This window comes from Dama dama, chromosome 25 (assembly GCF_033118175.1).
Source record: "Dama dama isolate Ldn47 chromosome 25, ASM3311817v1, whole genome shotgun sequence".
Lineage (NCBI taxonomy): Eukaryota > Metazoa > Chordata > Mammalia > Artiodactyla > Cervidae > Dama > Dama dama.
In genome coordinates this window covers 9,124,058-9,143,588 of record NC_083705.1, presented here as the reverse complement: position 1 = coordinate 9,143,588, position 19,531 = coordinate 9,124,058, and the positions used below count along the sequence as shown (strand labels likewise).

The 19,531-nt window shown below is 50.9% G+C and overlaps 1 protein-coding gene across 2 annotated transcripts in view; it reads left to right on the top strand.

Annotated features, from left to right (window-relative positions):
* Positions 1–19,531, top strand: part of SLIT3 (slit guidance ligand 3) — a 722,104-nt gene that overhangs the window by 677,242 nt on the left and 25,331 nt on the right. For both annotated transcript variants that reach the window (XM_061129412.1, XM_061129413.1), the window contains 5 exons: positions 2,702–2,841; positions 5,005–5,098; positions 12,200–12,337; positions 13,764–14,004; positions 15,996–16,126. In XM_061129412.1, the coding sequence (XP_060985395.1) occupies positions 2,702–2,841; positions 5,005–5,098; positions 12,200–12,337; positions 13,764–14,004; positions 15,996–16,126 (744 nt within the window). The remainder of the gene's footprint in view (positions 1–2,701; positions 2,842–5,004; positions 5,099–12,199; positions 12,338–13,763; positions 14,005–15,995; positions 16,127–19,531) is intronic.

Genomic DNA, 19,531 nt, shown 5'->3' with positions numbered 1-19,531 from the left:
AAGCATCAATTCTTTGGTGCTCAGCTTTCTTCACAGTCCAACTCTCGCATCCATACATGACCATGGGAAAAATCATAGCCTTGACTAGATGGACCTTTTTTGGCAAAGTAATGTCTCTGCTTTTTAATATGCTGTCTAGGTTGGTCATAACTTTCCTTCCAAGGAGTATGCGTCCTTTAACTTCATGGCTGCAATCACCGTCTGCAGTGATTTTGGAGCCCAAAAAAAAGTCAGCCACTGTTTCCACTGTTTCTGCATCTATTTGCCATGAAGTGATGGGACCAGATGCCATGATCTTAATTTCCTGAATGTTGAGCTTTAAGCCAACTTTTCCACTCTCCTCTTTCACCTTCATCAAGAGGCTTTTTAGTTCTTCTTCACTTTCTGCCATAAGGGTGGTATCATCTTTATATCTGAGGTTATTCATATTTCTCCCGGCCATCTTGATTCCAGCTTGTGCTTCTTCCAGCCCAGTGTTTCTCATGATGTACTCTGCTGCTAAGTCACTTCAGTCGTGTCCAACTCTGTGCGACCCCATAGATGGCAGCCTACTAGGCTCCCCCGTCCCTGGGATTCACCAGGCAAGAACACTGGAGTGGGTTGCCATTTCCTTCTCCAATGCATGAAAGTGAAAAATGAAAGTGAAGTTGCTCAGTTAGGTCTGACTCTTAGCGACCCCATGGACTGCAGCCTACCAGACTCCCCCATCCATGGGATTTTCCAGGCAAGAGTACCAGAGTGGGGTGCCTTCTCCGATGATGTACTCTGCATATAAGTTAAATAAGCAGGGTGACAATATACAGCCTTGACGCACTTCTTTTCCTATTTGGAACCAGTCTGTTGGTCCATGTCCAGTTCTAACTGTTGCTTCTTGACCTGCATATAGGTTTCTCAAGAGGCAGGTCAGAAAAAAAAAAAAAAGAGGCAGGTCAGGTGGTCTGGTATTCCCATCTCTTTCAGAATTTTCCACAGTTTGTTGTGATCCACACAGTCAAAAGCTTTGGCATAGTCAATAAAGCAGAAATAGATGTTTTTCTGAAACTCTCTTGCTTTTTCGATGAACCATTGGATGTTGGCAATTTGATCTCTGCTTCCTCTGCCTTTTCTAAAACGAACTTGAACATCTGGAAGTTCACAGTTCACGTGTTGCTGAAGCCTGGCTTGGAGAATTTTGAGCATTACTTTACTAGCGTGTGAGATGAGTGCAACTGTGTGGTTGTTTGAGCATTCTTTGGCATTGCCTTTCTTTAGGATTGGAATGAAGACTGACCTTTTCCAGTCCTATGCCCACTGCTGAGTTTTCCAAATTTGCTGGCATATTGAGTGCAGCACTTTCACACCATCATCTTTCAGGATTTGAAATAGCTCAACTGGAATTCCATCACCTCCACTAGCTTTGTTCGTAGTGATGCTTTCTAAGGCCCACTTGACTTCACATTCCAGGATGTCTGGCTCTAGGTGAGTGATCATACCATCGTGATTATCTGGGTCGTGAAGATCTTTTTTGTACAGTTCTTCTGTGTATTCTTGCCACCTCTTCTTAATATCTTCTGCTTTTGTTAGGTCCGTACCATTTCTGTCCTTTATCAAGCCCATCTTTGCATGAAATGTTCCCTTGGTATCTCTAATTTTCTTGAAGAGATCTCTAGTCTTTCCCATTCTGTTGTTTTCCTCTATTTCTTTGCATTGATCGCTGAGGAAGGTTTTCTTATCTTTCCTTGCTATTCTTTGGAACTCTGCATTCAAATGGGAATATCTTTCCTTTTCTCCTTTGCTTTTCGCTTCCCTTATTTTCACAGCTATTTGTAAGGCCTCCTCAGACAGCCATTTTGCTTTTTTGCATTTCTTTTCCATGGAGATGGTCTTGATTCCCGTCTCCTGTACAATGTCACGAACCTCCATTCATAGTTCATCAGGCACTCTGTCTATCAGATGTCCCTTAAATCTATTTCTCACTTCCCGTGTATAATCCTAAGGGATTTGATTTAGCTCATACCTGAATGGTCTACTGGTTTTCCCTACTTTCTTCAATTTAATTCTGAATTTGGCAATAAGGAGTTCATGATCTGAGCCACAGTCAGCTCCCGGTCTTGTTTTTGCTGACTGTATAGAGCTTCTCCATCTTTGGCTGCAAAGAACATAATCAGCCTGATTTCGGTGTTGACCATCTGGTGATGTCCATGTGTAGAGTCTTCTCTTGTGTTGTTGGAAGAGGGTGTTTGCTATGACCAGTGCGTTCTCTTGGCAAAAGTCTATGTATGACCTGCCCTTGAGTAGAAGGTCACAAAAAAAAGTATAGAGTTTGTTTTGCTGTTTCTCCTTTTGTCTACAAAAGAGACTACCCATAGAACATAGCTGAAGGGTCGCTTAAGAGACAGGGAGGAATTAAAGCTCTACCACTTCCAGCTGAGGAGTGGTGAAGGCGGCATTGCCTGTAGGAACTGCCCCCAGGCAAGGCAGCCACCCAGGGCCAGGAGAGACGAAACACTGCCCGGAGGCAGGGGGCTAGAACAAATGCTCTCTTAGGCTCCTAAAGGTCTTCCCGCTCAGAACTCCAGGCCTTGTGTGCCCCAAGAATGGCCTCAGACTTCCATCCAGAGGAGAAGCATGACTGACTGTATTTTCCACCCCTACCTTCCCCTCTGCCCCTCCAACCTACCCCCACTCCCTGACCCTTGACCCCACCCACACATCCCCAAAGCTGCTCCTGCCCTCTGGGCTTCGAGGGGCAGCGGTGTGAGATCAACCCAGACGACTGTGAGGACAACGACTGCGAGAACAACGCCACCTGTGTGGACGGGGTCAACAACTACGTGTGTGTGTGCCCACCAAACTACACGGGTGAGTCCCCGGCGCCCAGGAGTGGGCTGTTGTGTGGGGCCCTGGGTGGGCTTGTCATGTGTTAGAAGAGACCATTGTGTGTGCTCAGACAAGTCCGACTCTGCAGGCCCCACGGACTGTAGCCTGCCAGCTTTTGTCCATGGGATTCTCCAGGCAAGAATAGTGGAGTGGGTGGCCATTTCCTTCTCCAGGGATCTTCCCCACCCAGGGATCAAACCAGTGTCTCTTGTGTCTCCTGTGTTGGCCAGCAGGTTCTTTACCACTGCTCCCCCTGGGAAGCCCACCACTTCCTAGGCTTCTTCCAAAAACTCCACCTCCTTTCCCCCTCTGGACAAAGACTTGAATCCAAAAAAAGAACAAAAAAACCCATAATATGCCCTGAGGGGCTTCTCAAAGACTTCCCAAAGACCCTCTCCCTTCGTTTGTCCACCCCTCCCCCTCCCACCCCCACAAATCATTCACTCCTCCCCACTTTGAGCAGGTCCCCAACTTTCAGCTCTCTGTTCATTTAGTTCATGTTCATCCCCTCCTTTGGGAGCCCTGGACTCCCCAGTGGTGTCTGAGGCCAACTGAGAGGCACTTGCCTTTGCTCATGCTTTATTCAGGTCTGAGCTGACAGTGGGAGAATGGATGGGGTGGGGGCTGCCAAGGGAACACTCACGAAGGCAGTTTCCTGCCTGTGTCTGCCATTGACTGGGATGAAGTTCTGACTCATTGTACTTTGTTCCTGAGAATGGGACATCTAGGTTTTTGTCTGTGCCAGAAAATGTCACAAGTGTCCCACAGAGAATATACCTCTCTCGGTGTTACTGGCGGAGAATAAGCAGAAGAGGCTTAGAAGTCACACAGGTACCCTCCCAGAGAGGGTCTTGAAGTCTTGAGAGGCTGGGGACACAGTGAAAGCAGGGTGGGGTCCGCTTGCCCCCACCGCAGCAGAGAGCCGACTCTGGGGCTCTGTCTGCCACGCTTTTCCCCCAGCCACCCTCAGACTGTCCTTCACCCTGCCCTGGGCACACCTGCCCCACAGCTCTCTGGCTGGAAGCTTGTTTCTCTCCGTCACTCTCCACTTGGCCTGACTGGGTGGAATGCGAGGAAGCTATCAGCGGTGTGTCTTCCAGGAACCTGACCCCTGCAGGCCTGTCTGACCTCCCACATTCCTGCTTTCTGGTGGTGTGAGTTTTCCAGGGCTTATCGGCAGGCCTTTTATCTTTGGGTATTTATGACCTGTTAGGCATTTTTCTGGCCCTGTGAATTTCAAAGGGGATGTAGCCAGAGACCAGAACTTCAAATTCTTTGCATATTTTCTTCTCTGAGAAAATCCACGGGGCTTACTTGTCTGTAACAGGTGAACTGCACTGCTCAGCTCTGGCTGCCCCTCCAAGAAACCCCTGAGTTTCCACCAGGTTTTCCCATCATCACGCTGAGACAGCTGTGTGTTATAATTGCCTGATTATGTGTAGATCCGCCCCCGCAACCACACACACACACACACACACACACACACACAGAGACACATACACACACAGACACAGACACACACACACACACACAGACACACACACACACCCTTGGGGGAGGTTGGGACTGGGTCACTGCAGTGTCCCTGGGCCCTGGCAGAGGGCTGCCACACAGCAGGTGCTCCATAAATGAGTGTGGAATGAAAAACAAATAAGCACAGCCCAAAGTCAGGGGTGGGCTTCCTGGGTGGCTCAGGCAGTAAGGAATCTGCCTGCAGTGCGGGAGACCTGGGTTCAACCCCTGGGTTGGGAAGATCCTCTGGAGAAGGGAACAGCTACCCACTCCAGTATTCTGGCCTGGAGAATTCCATGGACTGTATAGTCCATGGGGTTGCAAAGAATCAGACACAAGTGAGTGACTTTCACCCAGTCAGGGGTGGTTTTAGCTGCTGCAGCCCCTGGATAATCAAGTGAAACAGCCAAATGGTAAAGCTATAACAGTACCCAAGAGAGGTCCTGGGGTCTTCTTGTGGTCACTGCCAGGGAAATTGAGACAGAGGTACAGAAGAAAGGAGATGCCTAGAGGATAAATGGCAGGCTCCTGATACCATGGCCTCCTGACCAGGGACTGGATGAACCTGACCTCCTAGCTGGGGCATCCCCCTGTATCCTCCCTGACACCTGGGCTCTCTACCCGCCCCACCAGGTGAGCTGTGCGACGAGGTGATTGACCACTGTGTGCCAGGGATGAACCTCTGTCAGCATGAGGCCAAGTGCATCTCCCTGGACAGAGAATTCAGGTGAGGCTCATTCATGCCTGACACCAGGTCCCAAGGATTTGGCTCCAATAGCCTGGGTTTCAGGCAGAAGCTCTGGGGTTCCTTCCTTTTTTTTCCCCACTCTCTCTGGTTCTACTACCTGTTTGCTAGCATGTGCTTTTCTATACCTCTGACTAGTCACGGTCTAATTCACTGTCTGTCTCTTTGTCGGTGTCTTTCTTTATGCGTCTCTGTGTCTGTCCTCCCTGTTCTCTCCTCTCTTGAGAGAGAGGGAGCCCCTTTCCCTGACCCCTCCCTAGTCTTCCTTCTCTTCCCTCCCTCCCTCTCTCTCAGCACATGTTTTCGTTTTCTTTTTCCTGTTAGAACACTTGAGTTTTATGTATTTATTTATTTTAACACCAAAAGCAGCTAATTAACACTGTTGTGATAGTTTCTGGTGCAGTAAAGGGACTCAGTCATACATGCACATGTATCCGTTCTCCCCCAAACTCCCCTCCCATCCAGGCTGACACGTAACAGTGAGCAGAGTTCCACGCGCCCTACAGCAGGTCCTTGTTAGTTATCCTTTTTAAAAATAGCCTATATATTCCCAAAGTCCTTAACTGTCCCTTCCCTGTGACAACCACGAGTTTGTTTTCTAAGTCTGTGAGTCTCTGTCTGCTTCATGAGTTCATTTGTATCATTTCTTTTTAGATTCTACCTATGATGGATGGCATATGATATTTCTCCTTCTCTGTCTGACTGACTTCACTCAGTATGACAGTCTCTAGTTCCATCCATGTTGCTGCAAATGGCCTTATGTCACTCTTTTCAATGGCTGAATAATAGTCCATGGTAAATATGAAACACACCTTCTTTATCCAGTCCTCTGTCGGTGGGCTTGTAGGCTGTCTCCTTGTCTTGGCTGCTGTAAATGGCGCTGCAGTGAACGCTGGGCTGCATGGATCTTGTAGGGCCAGTTCTCTGGATGTATGCCCAGGAGTTGGATTTCAGGTTCATCTGGTAGCTCTATTTTTAATTTTTTAAGGAACCTTCATACTGTTCTCCATAGTGGCTGTACCAATCTACATTCCAACTAACATTGCAAGAGGGTTCCCTTCTCTCCACATCACTTTCAGCATTTATTCTTTGTGGATTTTTTGATGCTAGCCATCTGACTGATGTGAGGTAATATCTCATTATAGTTTTGATTTGCATTCCTCTAATAACTAGTGATGTTGAGCATCTTTTCATGTGCCTATGGACACATGTGCCTATGTGTCCTCTTTAGAGAAATGTCTGTTCAGGTCTTCTGCCCATTTTTTGAGTGGGTTGTTTTGTTTTGATACTATTAAGTTTCATAAGCTGTTTGTAAATTTTAGAGACCAGTCCCTTATCAGTCACATCATTTGCAAGTATTTTCTCCCAATCTGTGTGTTGTCTTTTCGTTTTGTTTATTGTTTCCTTTTCTGTACAAAAGCTTTTGAGGTTAAGTAGGCCCCATTTATTGTTTTTCTTTTATTTCTATTATTCTGGGAAATGAATTGAAAAGCACGTGGCTGTCACCACATCTTTTCTTTCCAGAGCTAGTATGGTGGAGCCACCCCACAGGGGGAGCAGAGTCCCTAGGGTATCAGGTGCCATTCCCCAGATGCAGCCCACCCTGCCCTCTGACTCCAGCAAGGCTGCTAGCCCGTGTGCCCGTGCGTGTTGGGCGGTGGTGGCGGGGAGGAGGCAGGGTGTGGGCTCCGACTGGTCCAGCGACATGGCCACTGGGGCAGTGTCTCTGGGGGAGCAGGGGCACACTCAAGCTGTTCTAAGGATACACAAAGAGGCCGCCTCAGGAGAAGACAGCAGTTCCAGAGCCTGAAGACCAAAGGGCGCCCCTGGGGAATCACTCCTGGGCACTGTCCCCACCTCCTCCCTCCACTCTCCTTCGTGAAAGTGTGCTATTGCCTCTTCTGGAGAAGATCCTGAGACCTTCAGGTCCTGGGATCGTCTGACATTGGGAGGGATCTCTCAGAACCCTTTGGTCAAGAACACTCCTCTCCCCAAAAGCTCCTTTCCACACACCTGCCTCCCCTCCTTCCCAGTAGGCTCTGCACTGAGTTGGGAAAGTGGGGTCCTCTGACACCAAAGAATCAGGATTGGGGGATCTGACAGAGACCAGAGCAGCTCTGGGGGGGGACCCCAGACAAGCTCTCAGCAAAGACACCCAAAGTGACCCTCACAGCCACCTGCAGGGATAACGGATGTGGGTGTGAAGCTCGGTGCCTCTGCTTACGAGCCTCAAAGGAGAATTCTGGTGGGCCTGTCAGCCAGCGGCATCTCCAGCCACTTCAGGACACAAGGTCAGACTCCAGTCTAGATGTCCCCAGGAGCTATCATCACTCAGAGTCTGTTCAGCTCTCAGCCACGTGGCAGAGAGTTCTCAGGCCTGGGAGTGCTGAGACTCTGATTCTGTACTGCAAGCTCAGGACTTCTTGCAAACCCATGGTCTTAGAAAGCCCCAGACATTATGAGATCACAGGGTCTTAGAACTGTGGACTCTTAGATTCATGGATTCTCCAAAACTTGAACTTGTAAACTCTTAGAATCCTAGAATGTAAGAACGATGGGTTCCAGTTGTTGACCCCCAGCCAACCCACTGCAGTCCCCAAATCCTCATTGTGGTGAGGATGGTGGGTAGTATAGGAGGTTTCTTATTTCCTCTATCCGAGGCTCTTGCCATGGACCTGGGGGAGGAAATTTGGCACCACACAAAGCTTTAGAAAAGAAGGAATTCCTGGGGCCCTAGATTCAGGTCCTGGGTGCTGCTGGCATTCTGAGGAGGGGGGAATAACCTTCTGGAGTAGAGAGGGAATCCCTCTACCCTAGGAGGTGAGACTTGAGGTGACCACCAAAGGATGGGTGGCATTGGGATGGGCTGAGAGAAGCAGGGGCCTGCAGGCAGAGCAGAGTCCATGGTAAGTTAGGGTGACAGGGCCATGAGCAGGTCTTCCTGTGTTTTCCTTTTCTATCTGGATATATGAAGCCTAGAGCCCAGGACCAGGGGAAATGTAAGAGGAGTGCAGGGCTCTGGCCTCAGAGGGAATAGAGGAAGCTGAAGTCCTTCAGGTCTGCGTTGCTGACCCCATCCCCTCGGAGATGTGCCAGCTAGGCTCTCGGGTAACCAGTTACCTCAGCGTGAGGAAGAGCGAGAGATGCCTCTGCCGCCTGCCCCTGCTTCTCCCACTCCAGGATCGGACTTCAGACCAGGGCTGCTCTTTAACTGAGGGGCGAGCAACCGGCTGGGAGGAGAGGCTTAAAGCACAGACTCGAACCCAAAGCTGCGGCCACTGGACTGACGGGCAGAATGGTTTGGGTATGCCTAGGAAGGGGTCATGGTGGTCACTGAGCTAGGAAGACTGGGTGGAATATCCGTGGATGGAAGGAGATCAGTGGTGTTCCCGGCCAATGGGAAGGAGGCTCAGAAGATGCTGGCTTGGATGAGCACAGTGAGCATGGAGACTGGCCAGAAGTGGTCCAGGGTGCTGGGCTGGGGTTGGGGTGCTAGGGAGTTAGGACCACAGATCTTGATTCTCTGCTCCTGTCCCTGGAAACTCTCTCTACTGTAACCAAGACCTCCTTGAGTTCAAGGACAAAACAGAAAGAAATCCGTCTAGCTTTCAAAATCTTGAGATAATGTATTTACGCACAGTGTCTCTTAGAATCTTGACGAAGTCTACAGGCCAACTCAATAATGTTGTTTGTTTTTTTTTTTTTTTTTAATTAAGATGCGTTTAAATCAAAAGCCCCTTCTCCCAGTGCAACATTTTTCACTTTATCCCACAACGCCCCCCCACCCCCGACCAGCACCATAATGACTCGCATCCCCAGGCGAGCCCCAGCGACATTAACAAAAGAGAGCGCAGTCACTGCAGCCTTTGCCCAGGTCTGAAGGTGTTTATCCTTGGGGAGTTCTTGTATGCTGTTCTAATGAGGCCTCAACTCAACAGAGCAGATAGGACTGTCTCAGTATCTGTGACGTGAGCATGGACGGCCTGAAAGTAACTGCCACCGCACACTGAACGTCACAGGGCCAGAGAGAGCTGGCGGGGCCGGCTCCTCTGTGTCAGGCTCTGCGTCGTCACGTGTGACACTCGGCACCCTGGACGTAGAAACTGTCACCACCTCCTGCGTGGGCTGAAGCACAGTGAGGCGGAGCAAGCAGCTGGCGCATGCTGCCGGAAGGGGTGAGGGCTGACACAGATCTGACTGATTCCTCGTCTCAGTCTGGACATTTCTGCTGTCCTGAAACCAAGGATGTCACTTGGTTACTCCTCTTTGTCCAGAACCAATAGGTTAAATGTGTATCAAAATGGCATAAACCTTATGCTTTAGAAAAAAAGATAAACACAAAACATTTGAAAACAACAGGGAATGCGGGGTATACCACCAGTTCCTTGTCTTTAGCCGATAAAGAAATTTTGTAGGGATTCTTCCCATTAGAGATAAGGTCCATGAACCAGCAGCGTCAGCATCCCATGGGAGCTTACTGGGAATGCTCATTCCCAGGCCCCACCCAGACTCCCTGAATCAGAAGCTGTACTTTTACAAGACTCCTGGGGGTTTTGTTTAGGAAGCACAGGTGTAGAGAGGGCTATAGCATTGAAAAGAAAAGAAGGCCGTAAACACATCTGCCTCCAGACCTCTACTACTTCATCTGCAAGGGAGCATGGCTTCCCTCATTCCTCTTGAAGACTTCAGCAGCCTTGAACTCCATGCCTACTGGGCTGGGTTTGCCCCTGTAAGTAGTGAGTAGCTATTGTTGCCTCGGAGAAGCTCATACAGCTTGAGTTGCTCTGCAGGTACTTAGAATTCAGGAGACACAGGCACATATTCCTACCGGGGCCAGGTTTAACCCTCGCAGAGGCCTGGCCTGCAGTGTATGCCCCATGCACTCCCACAAAGTCATCCCCAGGATGTCTCTTTCAAAGATTACGATGAGTGGGGGCAAAGCTGTGAAAGTTTGCACTTGCTGGTGCAGCAGTAGGTCATGTGTTTCAAATTTATCCATCACATAAGTAAAGGTGAATAGGTCAGATCTTAGAGATTTCACAGCTTCGGAATGCAGGCCCAATACATTCTCAAATTCTAGAACTTGCCCGCCTCCAGGGACACTCTGGGCCCCTGAGTATCATACCTTACCACGAATCCACAGCACCCAGCGTGTTCTGTCAACCCCGGCAGCACCAGGACCTACTTGCGATTCCAGCCCACTTCTCTTCATCCTAGAGGGGTGGAGCAAGGAGAGTGGGGAGGGAGGGCCATCCTTTGTCCTGCTGCTTCCCCAGTCGGGCTCCTTCATCACATAAGTGTTCCAAGGTCTCACTTCCTACCTCACCACCTGTTGCACACCTTCCCCTGCCTGTACCAGCTTCCTCCTCTGACTTGCACAGGCTGTGTTTATTTTTCATACTCTGCCCAGTAAAATCCAGCCAGGGACCCCAGAGAGGTGTGCGGGCTCAAGGCCCTGCAGGAAGGAGAGGAGCTAGGAAGGATCTGTGTTCATTTGTGCCTGTGTGTGTGCTTGAGCCCTTGTGAGTAAGGTGGTACCTGTGGTCTGTTTCTTGCTGGGACTTTGACACATTGTCACCTGAGACAGAGGAGCCCAGAGACGCATGTTTCTGGCCCACATTCAGGGAGGCTGCCCATAGCAGCCACCTCTGGCCAGGTTGAAACCTGGGCCTGCAGGGACACAATGGAGCTGCCAACATCGTGCTCCTCTGGGAGAGGCAGGCAGGCCTGCAAGGCCTGGGTTGAACCATAGCTCTATACTCTCCCCTGGAGACCAAGAGGCATCTATCGAAGGCAAAGGGATTAACCCTTGTCTCTTTTTTTTTCCCCAGCTTAATGTTTTTTCTTTCTTTCTTTTTTTTGAGTATAATTGCTTTACAATGTTGTGTTAGTTTCTGCTTTACAACAACTATAGGTATACATACGTCTCCTCCCTCTTGAGCCTTCCTCCCACTCCACCCAATCCCGCCCATCTGAGTCATCACAGAGTCGTCACAGAGTACCAAGCTGAGCGCCCTGTGCGGTACAGAAGCTTCCCACTAGCATCTGTTTTACACATGGTGATGTATGTATGTCAGTGCTACTCTCCAATTCATCCTGTTCCCCGCTGTATCCACATGTCTGTTCTCTACGTCTGAGTCTTTATTCTTGCCCTTTTTCTAGATTCAGATAAGTTCATCTTCACCCTTTTCCTAGATTCCACATATACACATTAATATATAATATTTGTTTTTCTCCTTCTACTTCACTCTTTATGACAGACTCTAGGTCCATTCACATCTCTCCAAATGACCCAATTTCATTCCTTTTTATGACTGAGTAACATTTCATATCAGCCTGAATTTATATCAGCCTGAATCTCTGGGGGAGAAAAATGAATAAACAATAGAGAAGAATCAAAGGAAGTGCCAATAGCATCATTTCTTCACCATCCTCATCAGCTCCTTCTACATTTCACCCTGTTTATTCAGTGTGGACCTGCACAGAGTGGATCGCTTAGTTTCTTAAACCACCCTTGAGAGGTGAAGGTATTGATCGTCAGCCACATTTAAGGATGGAGAAATTGAAACACAGAGAGGCAACGAGTAGCAGATCCACAGAGAGCAGCATCTGACACACACAAGCGTAAACGAAATATCGTTACACTGTGGGGGCCTCGGGGAAGTCAAGTCCGCTCTCCCGGAGCCCAGGTCTCCTCCTGATACTGGAGTGGGACAGACCCTCGCTCACTGGGTGCTGAGAGACCTCACTCAGCAAGGCGCTCTGTGAACGGTGCACGAGGAGGGCTAAGCTGAATATTAGTTCTATGTAGACAGTGGTAGACCCGAGCCAAAACCTGGCTCACTGCAACGTGAGCCCCTCAGCCAGCTCCTGACAAGGTTTTGACTGGGATCTACCACTGTCTTCATAGAACTAGTCTATAAGGTGCCGCGTGTAAACCAGGCAGACACTGACTTGCAGGCTGTGGGCTGGGCTTTGGGGAGCTCGCAGGAGCCGAGGGGCCTTGAGGACAAGGGGAGATACAGGAGAGGCTGCCTGGAAGCTGGCCGGGCCACGGAGCAGCCTTGCTCTGCTGTGTTGCAGGTGCGAATGTCTCCCTGGCTACAGCGGGAAGCTCTGCGAGGTGGACGATGATGACTGCGCCACCCACCGGTGCCGCCACGGGGCCCAGTGTGTGGACGCGGTCAACGGCTACACGTGCGTCTGCCCCCAGGGCTTCAGGTAGGGCTGAGGGGCTGCCGGGCAGGCGGCAGGGGGGGGGGGGGACCCAGGCAACCCTAACCCTGCATCTCCATGACGTCTTTATTTCCCAAACCTTCCTCATGCCCTCCAAGTCCCAGAGCAGACATTGTTAACCCCGTGCTGTGGATGGAAAAGGGAGGTACCCAGGGCAACCCCGTGACAGCTGGACTTAGGGTCAAACTTGGGCATGATCCCATGTAATGAAAGATGATACCATTTTGGAGCCCAGCTTGCAGGGTGGAGGTAGCCACATGGCCACGCTGGCAGGATCTTCTTTCTAGGCTGGAGAATAAACCATTATGGATTCCCTAGTGGCAGGAAAATGGAGGTGGGTGGGAGGATTTGGTGGAGTCACTGAAGCCTGGAGAGAAGAGACGGGAGGCACTGGCCAGGCGGTCAGATGTCGGGGGGTATGTGGAGGGAGTGTATGGGTGCCAGCCCCAGGTCCCTCGCTGACCGGAAGGGCAGGGCACAGGGGGTCCTGGGTGGGGGGCCAGGAACCGCAGTCACGGGGCTCAGCCTGGAGGACGTGTTCTGTACCCATGGCAGGTCTCTCGGAAGCGTAGATCCAAACGCGCAGACGAGCCCTGAGCCTGGAAGGAGCCAGGAGTTCTCAAGGCGGTTGCTTCCAAAGACTCACTGAGGCCCTTTGCGTGTGAGGCTTATGAGAATATAAGTCTCAGGGCTATGAAATTAGAATCGGGTGGGGAGAAGGAGCTGGAAACCCACACTTTAAAAAAAAAATGTTTCTAATTGTGGCAAAATGCACATAACACAAAATTTACCATCTTAAGCATTTTTAAATGTACAGTAAGTGCGTTCATACTGTTGTACGACTATCACCACCATCCGTCGCCAGAAATCTTTTTATTTCGCAAACTGAAACTGTACCTCCCAATTCCCCCTTCTCTAGCCCCGGCAGTCACCACTCTACTTTCTGTTTCCATGAGTCTAACCTCTCTGAGTGCCTCATAGGAATGGAATCAGACAGTGTCTGTCTTGTAACTGCTCCTTTGGCTAAGTGCCATCTCAAGGTCCATCCGTATTGTCACATATGTCGGGATGCCCTTCCTTTCCAAGGCTGAATAGTGTTCCATAGTGTGCACATCCCATGCTGCTTATGCGCTCACTCATGGCTAGAAGAGAATCTGCACCTGTAACAAATGTGTCACAGGTGATTCTGATGACACAGAAACTGAGGACCTGCACTCTAGTCCAACCACAAAAGTGGGAAATCTGTGGCTTAGAGAAGGAACCAGCCTTCCCCCAGTCACTGGCAGGGCTGGAAGCAGTCCCCGTTCCCTTTCATGCCACCCTCTCCCCAGGCAGCTCTTTGGCCTAAATGGGCTGTTGCCTCCTCTCACCGCCCCTGTCCTCTCTCTCCCGTCGTCCCCCGCCCGCCCAGTGGGCCCCTCTGTGAGCAGCCCCCGCCCATGGTCCTGCTGCAGACCAGCCCCTGTGACCACTACGACTGCCAGAACGGGGCCCAGTGCATTGTGGTGCGGCAGGAGCCCACCTGCCGCTGCCCCCCGGGCTTCGCCGGCCCACGGTGCGAGAAGCTCATCACCGTCAACTTCGTGGGCAAGGACTCCTACGTGGAGCTGGCCTCAGCCAAGGTCCGGCCCCAGGCCAACATCTCTCTGCAGGTGCGCCTCCCCCCGACCCAGCCCTTGGAAGGACCCCGACGTGCCCCCAAGCGCTGACTGTTCTGCAAACAGCTGGTGGGGGGGGGGCCTGGGCCAACTCCATGCAGAGGCTTCTACAGACAGCTCCTGACTCCTCTAGGGAACAGTCATTCAACTGCTACCTGCCAAGCAGGCAATGGGGATTCAGTGGGGGACAAGACAGCCAAGCCCCTTGCCCAGGACAGGAGAGCAACGAAATGGTCAATGACAACCCTTGGTGATGTGGGAGCATGCAGGTGGGGCTGTAATCCCAGCCTGCTTGGAAGAATCAGGGAAGGTTCCCCAGAGGCAGTGATAACTAAGCTGAGGTCTGAAGGATTAGTAGAAGTTTGCCTGGAGAAGGGTGAAAGGGCTGACAACGCAGAGTGAAGAGGGGGTGCATTCGAGCCTGGGAGATCAGCGTGTGCAAAGACCCAGAGGCAGGAGGAAGCAGGGCATCTTTCAGGGAGCAGGAAACTGTTTAGTGTGAACCAGATTCTTTTCCAACTAACTTCTGTCAGGCTGCTTACCTGTGGATCTGAGTAGTTCTTCCAAACCACATTTCCGGATGACCTCAGTGCTGTTGGGGGCAGAGGGGAAGGCAAGGGATATGATATAGAGAGACCCAGATGGCACTCATGCTAGAGAACTCACCTGCCAGTGCAGGAAATGTAAGAGACGTGGGTTTGATCCCTGGGTTGGGAAGATCCCCTGGAGAAGAGAGGGCATGGTAACCCACTCCAGTACTCTTGCCTGGGCAATCCAATGGACAGAGGAGCCTGGCGGGCTGCAGTCCACAGGGTCACAGCAAGTCGGACACTACTGAATGACTGAGCGTGCACACACTTGACATAGAGCAGGACCTGCCTGTAGAGCAGGCTTGGTGAGCATTGGGCGCGGCTAGAGAGTGCAGGCCAGGTGGCAGCCCTGCCATGTGGCATCCACTGAGGCCCCTTCTTCCTTCTGGCTATGGCTACACTAGCCTGGGTTTAAACTTATGGAGAAAATTATTCATTCAACAAAGATCCACTGGCCATCTATACCTGCTAGGTACCGTTCTAGAGACTGGGGCTGCAGAGATGCACAAATGTTCTCATGGCCTCACCTTGTGGAGCCCCCAGTCCATAAGCAGGCCTCTGAGATGGGGGTAGACTACTGGCACACACAAGAAAGAAGCTCTAGTTGCCATCACCCCTTGTCCCGGGTCATTTCATTGCCCTCCTGCCTTCCTCCCTTAGTCCTACTCACCCAGAGACGCAGTGTTACATCCCAACTAACCTGACCCCGGGTCCCAGACACCCCAGTGTTCTATCCGACTGCCTGCTCCACAATCCCTCTTTCCGCTGCTCCTGTGCCCGGCGGTGGGCACTGACAGGCTGGTCAGCGAGCCCAGCCTTGCAGCCCAGTGCCTGGCAAACATGTCTTCTGAGCAGCAGCTTCTGAAACCAGTGCTTCTCAGCCTTGGCAACACACTAGAATCTCTCGGGGCATCTTATCTTTGCCTGGGTCTCACCTCTAGCGATTTGTATGTAATTGGTTTGGGGTGAAGCCCAGACACTGGTGTTTTAAAAAATTTCTGAGTTCATAGTCAACACTGAATTACATAGTGGTGGTTAGTCTTTTGTTTCTAATTATTACTATATACAAAGAGATGAAGGCCCCAAGAGGCTAGATCAGAGCTTATGGTTCCTGGCATTTTTATATATGTGTTCACTTACACAAATACACACAACATAAAAACATAGCCACACATATTGAATACCCCATAAGTATTTGGAATTGCTCGATCAGCATTTGCTTGAGTATTAAGCACAGGCCTTCGTCATGGAAATATACGGACTAGATGGAAGAGGAAACAAGGACATGAATTCAGACCCAGGGTTCGTTCAGGAAATGCCACCTGGAAGAGGGCTCTGGGAGGTGGGGAGCGGGAGGGGGCCTCGGGGCGGCCCTGACTCTGTGCCTCCCTCCAGGTGGCCACGGACAAGGACAACGGCATCCTCCTCTACAAGGGGGACAACGACCCCCTGGCGCTGGAGCTGTACCAGGGCCACGTGAGGCTCGTCTACGACAGCCTGAGCTCCCCGCCGACCACGGTGTACAGGTGAGGACCACGGTCCCGGCCCCGCTGCAGAGCGCCCCCCACCCCAGCACCTTCCCGCCGGCACCCAGCACTGCGAGAAGCTGCCGGGCAGCTCTGGTTCTGCTTCTCCCCACTCCCCACCCCCAACACACACACGCACACACACACACACACACACATGCTTCACAGAGTGGCAGGTGGGGGCAAGAGAGGCGGTCTTGGAGGAAGGGAGGAGGGCAGACCCACCGGGAGATGACACCTCATTACCATAAGATGAATGGCCAGCTGGCTCCTGGGCAGGAGCCTCTGCTCCAATGGAGACGAGGCTGCTTAATGAGATGCCCTTTTAAAAATGTCATCCTAATCTTTGATTAGTTTAAGAAAGAAAACAGGGGGAGATGAGCTTGGAACTCAAGGGGAAGAAATTCCAGAGCAAGGAGAGAGTAGGACTTTTCCTTAAGTGACTTTCAGACTGTTCTAAAGGACAGTATTTCCTAACCTTCAGTCTTTGCAACCATCACCCTGATTTTTACATTATCTGTATGTTAGCTGGGCTATTACTTAATGCCCTCCCTTAATCAGCTTTAAATCTGCTCACTTTTTAAATTTAGCTTCATCCTGAGTAATATCATCTGTGAAATTACAGCTCTGCTAGTTCGCTACGCTTATATTTTTTTTTTCCTCAGTCAAATGAATTCTCAACTAGGAACATTTAAAAATTATTTTAGTTATAAATATTTTTATAATACGTATAAAGGGAATTACTCGCACGAGACGTGTTTGTCTGTGCGACACTTAAAATCACAGAAGACCTCTGCGTGGAGGGGGAGCCACTCCTCGGGGAAAGCGCGGGACGTGAGAGCAAAACCCCGTCCGGACGCCGGCCTGGCCTCCCGGAAGCAAGAGCGCGTCCGATCGCGCTGAGTGAAGGGCAGCGTTTTTCCCAGTAACTAAATCCTGCCTTCAATCAAAACTTTACGTGGAATTCAATCATGTTAAGCGCACAGGAGCACAGCCACCCTGCAGGGCTGGAGGGAGCCGTCTCCTCCTTCACACACGCCCTCGCAGAGGCCCCAGCACGCCTCCCACGAACCCCAGTTGGAAACCATTGGCACAAAGCAGTGGCTCTTTTTTAAAAACTTGGTTATTTACTTGGCTGTGTGGGTCTGGGTTGTGGCGTGCGGGGTCTTCTCTGTGTCAGGCGGGATGCTTCGTTCTGGCGCCTGTGCTCAGTACTTGCAGAGCTGGGGCTTCGTTGCCCCAGGACATAAGGGATCGTAGCCCCAAAACCAGGGATCGAACCTGTGTCCCTCGCATTGCAAGGTAGATTTTTTCTTTTAAGATTTGTTTGTTTGCTTTTATTTTTGGTTGTGCTGCATCTTTGTTGCTGCGCACAGCTTTCCCTGTGGCAGAGAGCGGGGACGTCTCTTGTTGCGGAGCACAGGCTGTAGGCCTGTGGGCTTCAGGAATCGGGGCCCGTGGGCTCTACCGTGCAGGCTTAGTGGTTGTGTGCGCTGGATTAGTTGTTCTGCGGCGTGTGGGATCTTCCTGGACCCAGGATTGAGCCCATGTCCCTGCATTGGTAGGCAGATTCTTAACCACCAGCTGGGAAGTCCCAAAGCAGTCGTTCTTGGGGTGAAGTCCCAGAGCAGCTGCAGAGCTGGAAGCTTGTTAGAAATGCACATTTTCAGACCCCACCCTGGACCTGCTGACCCAAGCCTGAAGCTCTCTGGGGTCCGACCCAGCCACCAGCTGTAAGGAATCTGGAGGAGATTCTGAGAAGTGCTTGCTTACCCACGAAGGCTTCCTGGGGGAGGAGCCATTTGTAGTGGGTCCCAAAGAATGTGTATGAGGAGGGAAAGCAGCGGGCCAGCAGGCTGGGAGAACAGCAGCCACCAGCCTGAGGGACCATGAAAAGGCACTGGCCATGAAGAGTCACAGCAGAGAGGGTGGCTGGAGAGAAGACTGGCCAGGTTTGGCCAGCAGGTTCAGTGAACGTCCCAGTGGCCTCAGAGTTCCCTGGAGCCAGGGACTGCTGCCATCTGTGTTGCTGGGACCGCTGGTCATGGGTGAAGTCCAGGGGACAGAGACCGGGTCCAGGGCTGCCTGGCCAAAGCCTGAAGCGTCAGACAAGTCTTGGTTTAGCTGAGGTCTCCCATGTCTCCCGCGGTATTCTCCCAGGTACTGTGGGTGAGAGCACTGTGTTCCTCCAGGTGTTTCTGGGAGCTGAGGGTTGAGAAAGTACTTGGCAAGTTGAGCCTGTACATGGACAGGTCAAGGACAGAAGGTGACAGCCAGACTGTGGAGCGGCGGGGCTCTGTCCAAGGCTTAGGGACCTTCCCTGCCCTTCCCATGCTGAGGTCAGCTGCTGGTTTGGTCAAAGGGTGCGCTGTTGATACAAAGGTTGGCATACTCTGCTGGTGTCTTACTCAGGGCGGCAGGAATGAATCAGAACCCGTAGAATGGCTACTCCCTTGTCAGGGAGTCAGGTGAGAGTTAGCAGGTGGCCCTTGGGAGACCCCAGGCCCCTTTTCTTACCTCTGGGAGGAACCAAGGAAAGGATGTCCCTGCCAGGATCCTCATGCCAAGTCTGGTGACATATTTTATGCCCTTCAACCCCAAATCCTAAAGGCCCAAGTCTCTAAGAATCTCGTATTAAAAATGGTTTTGTTGGAACTTCCCCGGCAGTCCAGTGGTTAAGACTCCATGCTTCCCATGCAAGGGACATAGGTTTGATCCCTGGTCGGGGATCTAAGATCCCATATGCCATGAGGTGTGGCCAAAACATAAGTGGTTTTGCTTCCAAATACTTTTTCTAGGTAGGCCTGGTTTTGCCCCAGTAGTGCATGCTTTCATTCACTCAGGAACATCTCTCAGGCACCGTTACTGAATCAGGTCTGACTGATTCAACTCAAGAGAAAGGCAAATGTTGATAGAAAGGGGAGTTGCTTTTAATCAGAATGCTGGCAATCTGGGGAGATGGTGAACTCAGTGTCCCCCAGAAACCACCTCCGAAGATTCTGTACTGCCATGAAAGCTTTTAAAGAGGAAAGAGAAGAAATCTGAGTTAATCACTGAGACAGGGAGTCAGAGTCGTCACCGTCTCCCCCCTGTGCAGACCTGTCGACTTCCTGTGAGTCTCCTTTAGATGCTGTCTTGCTCACAGAGTTTGTCTGTGAGATGACTGAAGGGGAAGCTGGGGAAGAGATATGGTCATCTGTTAATTACTTATTCGTTTGTTCTACTTTGATCTATAGAAAGAACTAACAGATTACGCAAAGTATTGTGCAATCCAAATATCTGAGTAGAGATGAGTAGAGCGTGGGGGTGCCTGAATTAAGGTTAGTGAAAAGACACAAGAGCCTTCTGCAGGGAGCTCTTTCCTGCCAAAAGCTGCTTACAGCACCTTGCCTTGGTCCTGTGCTA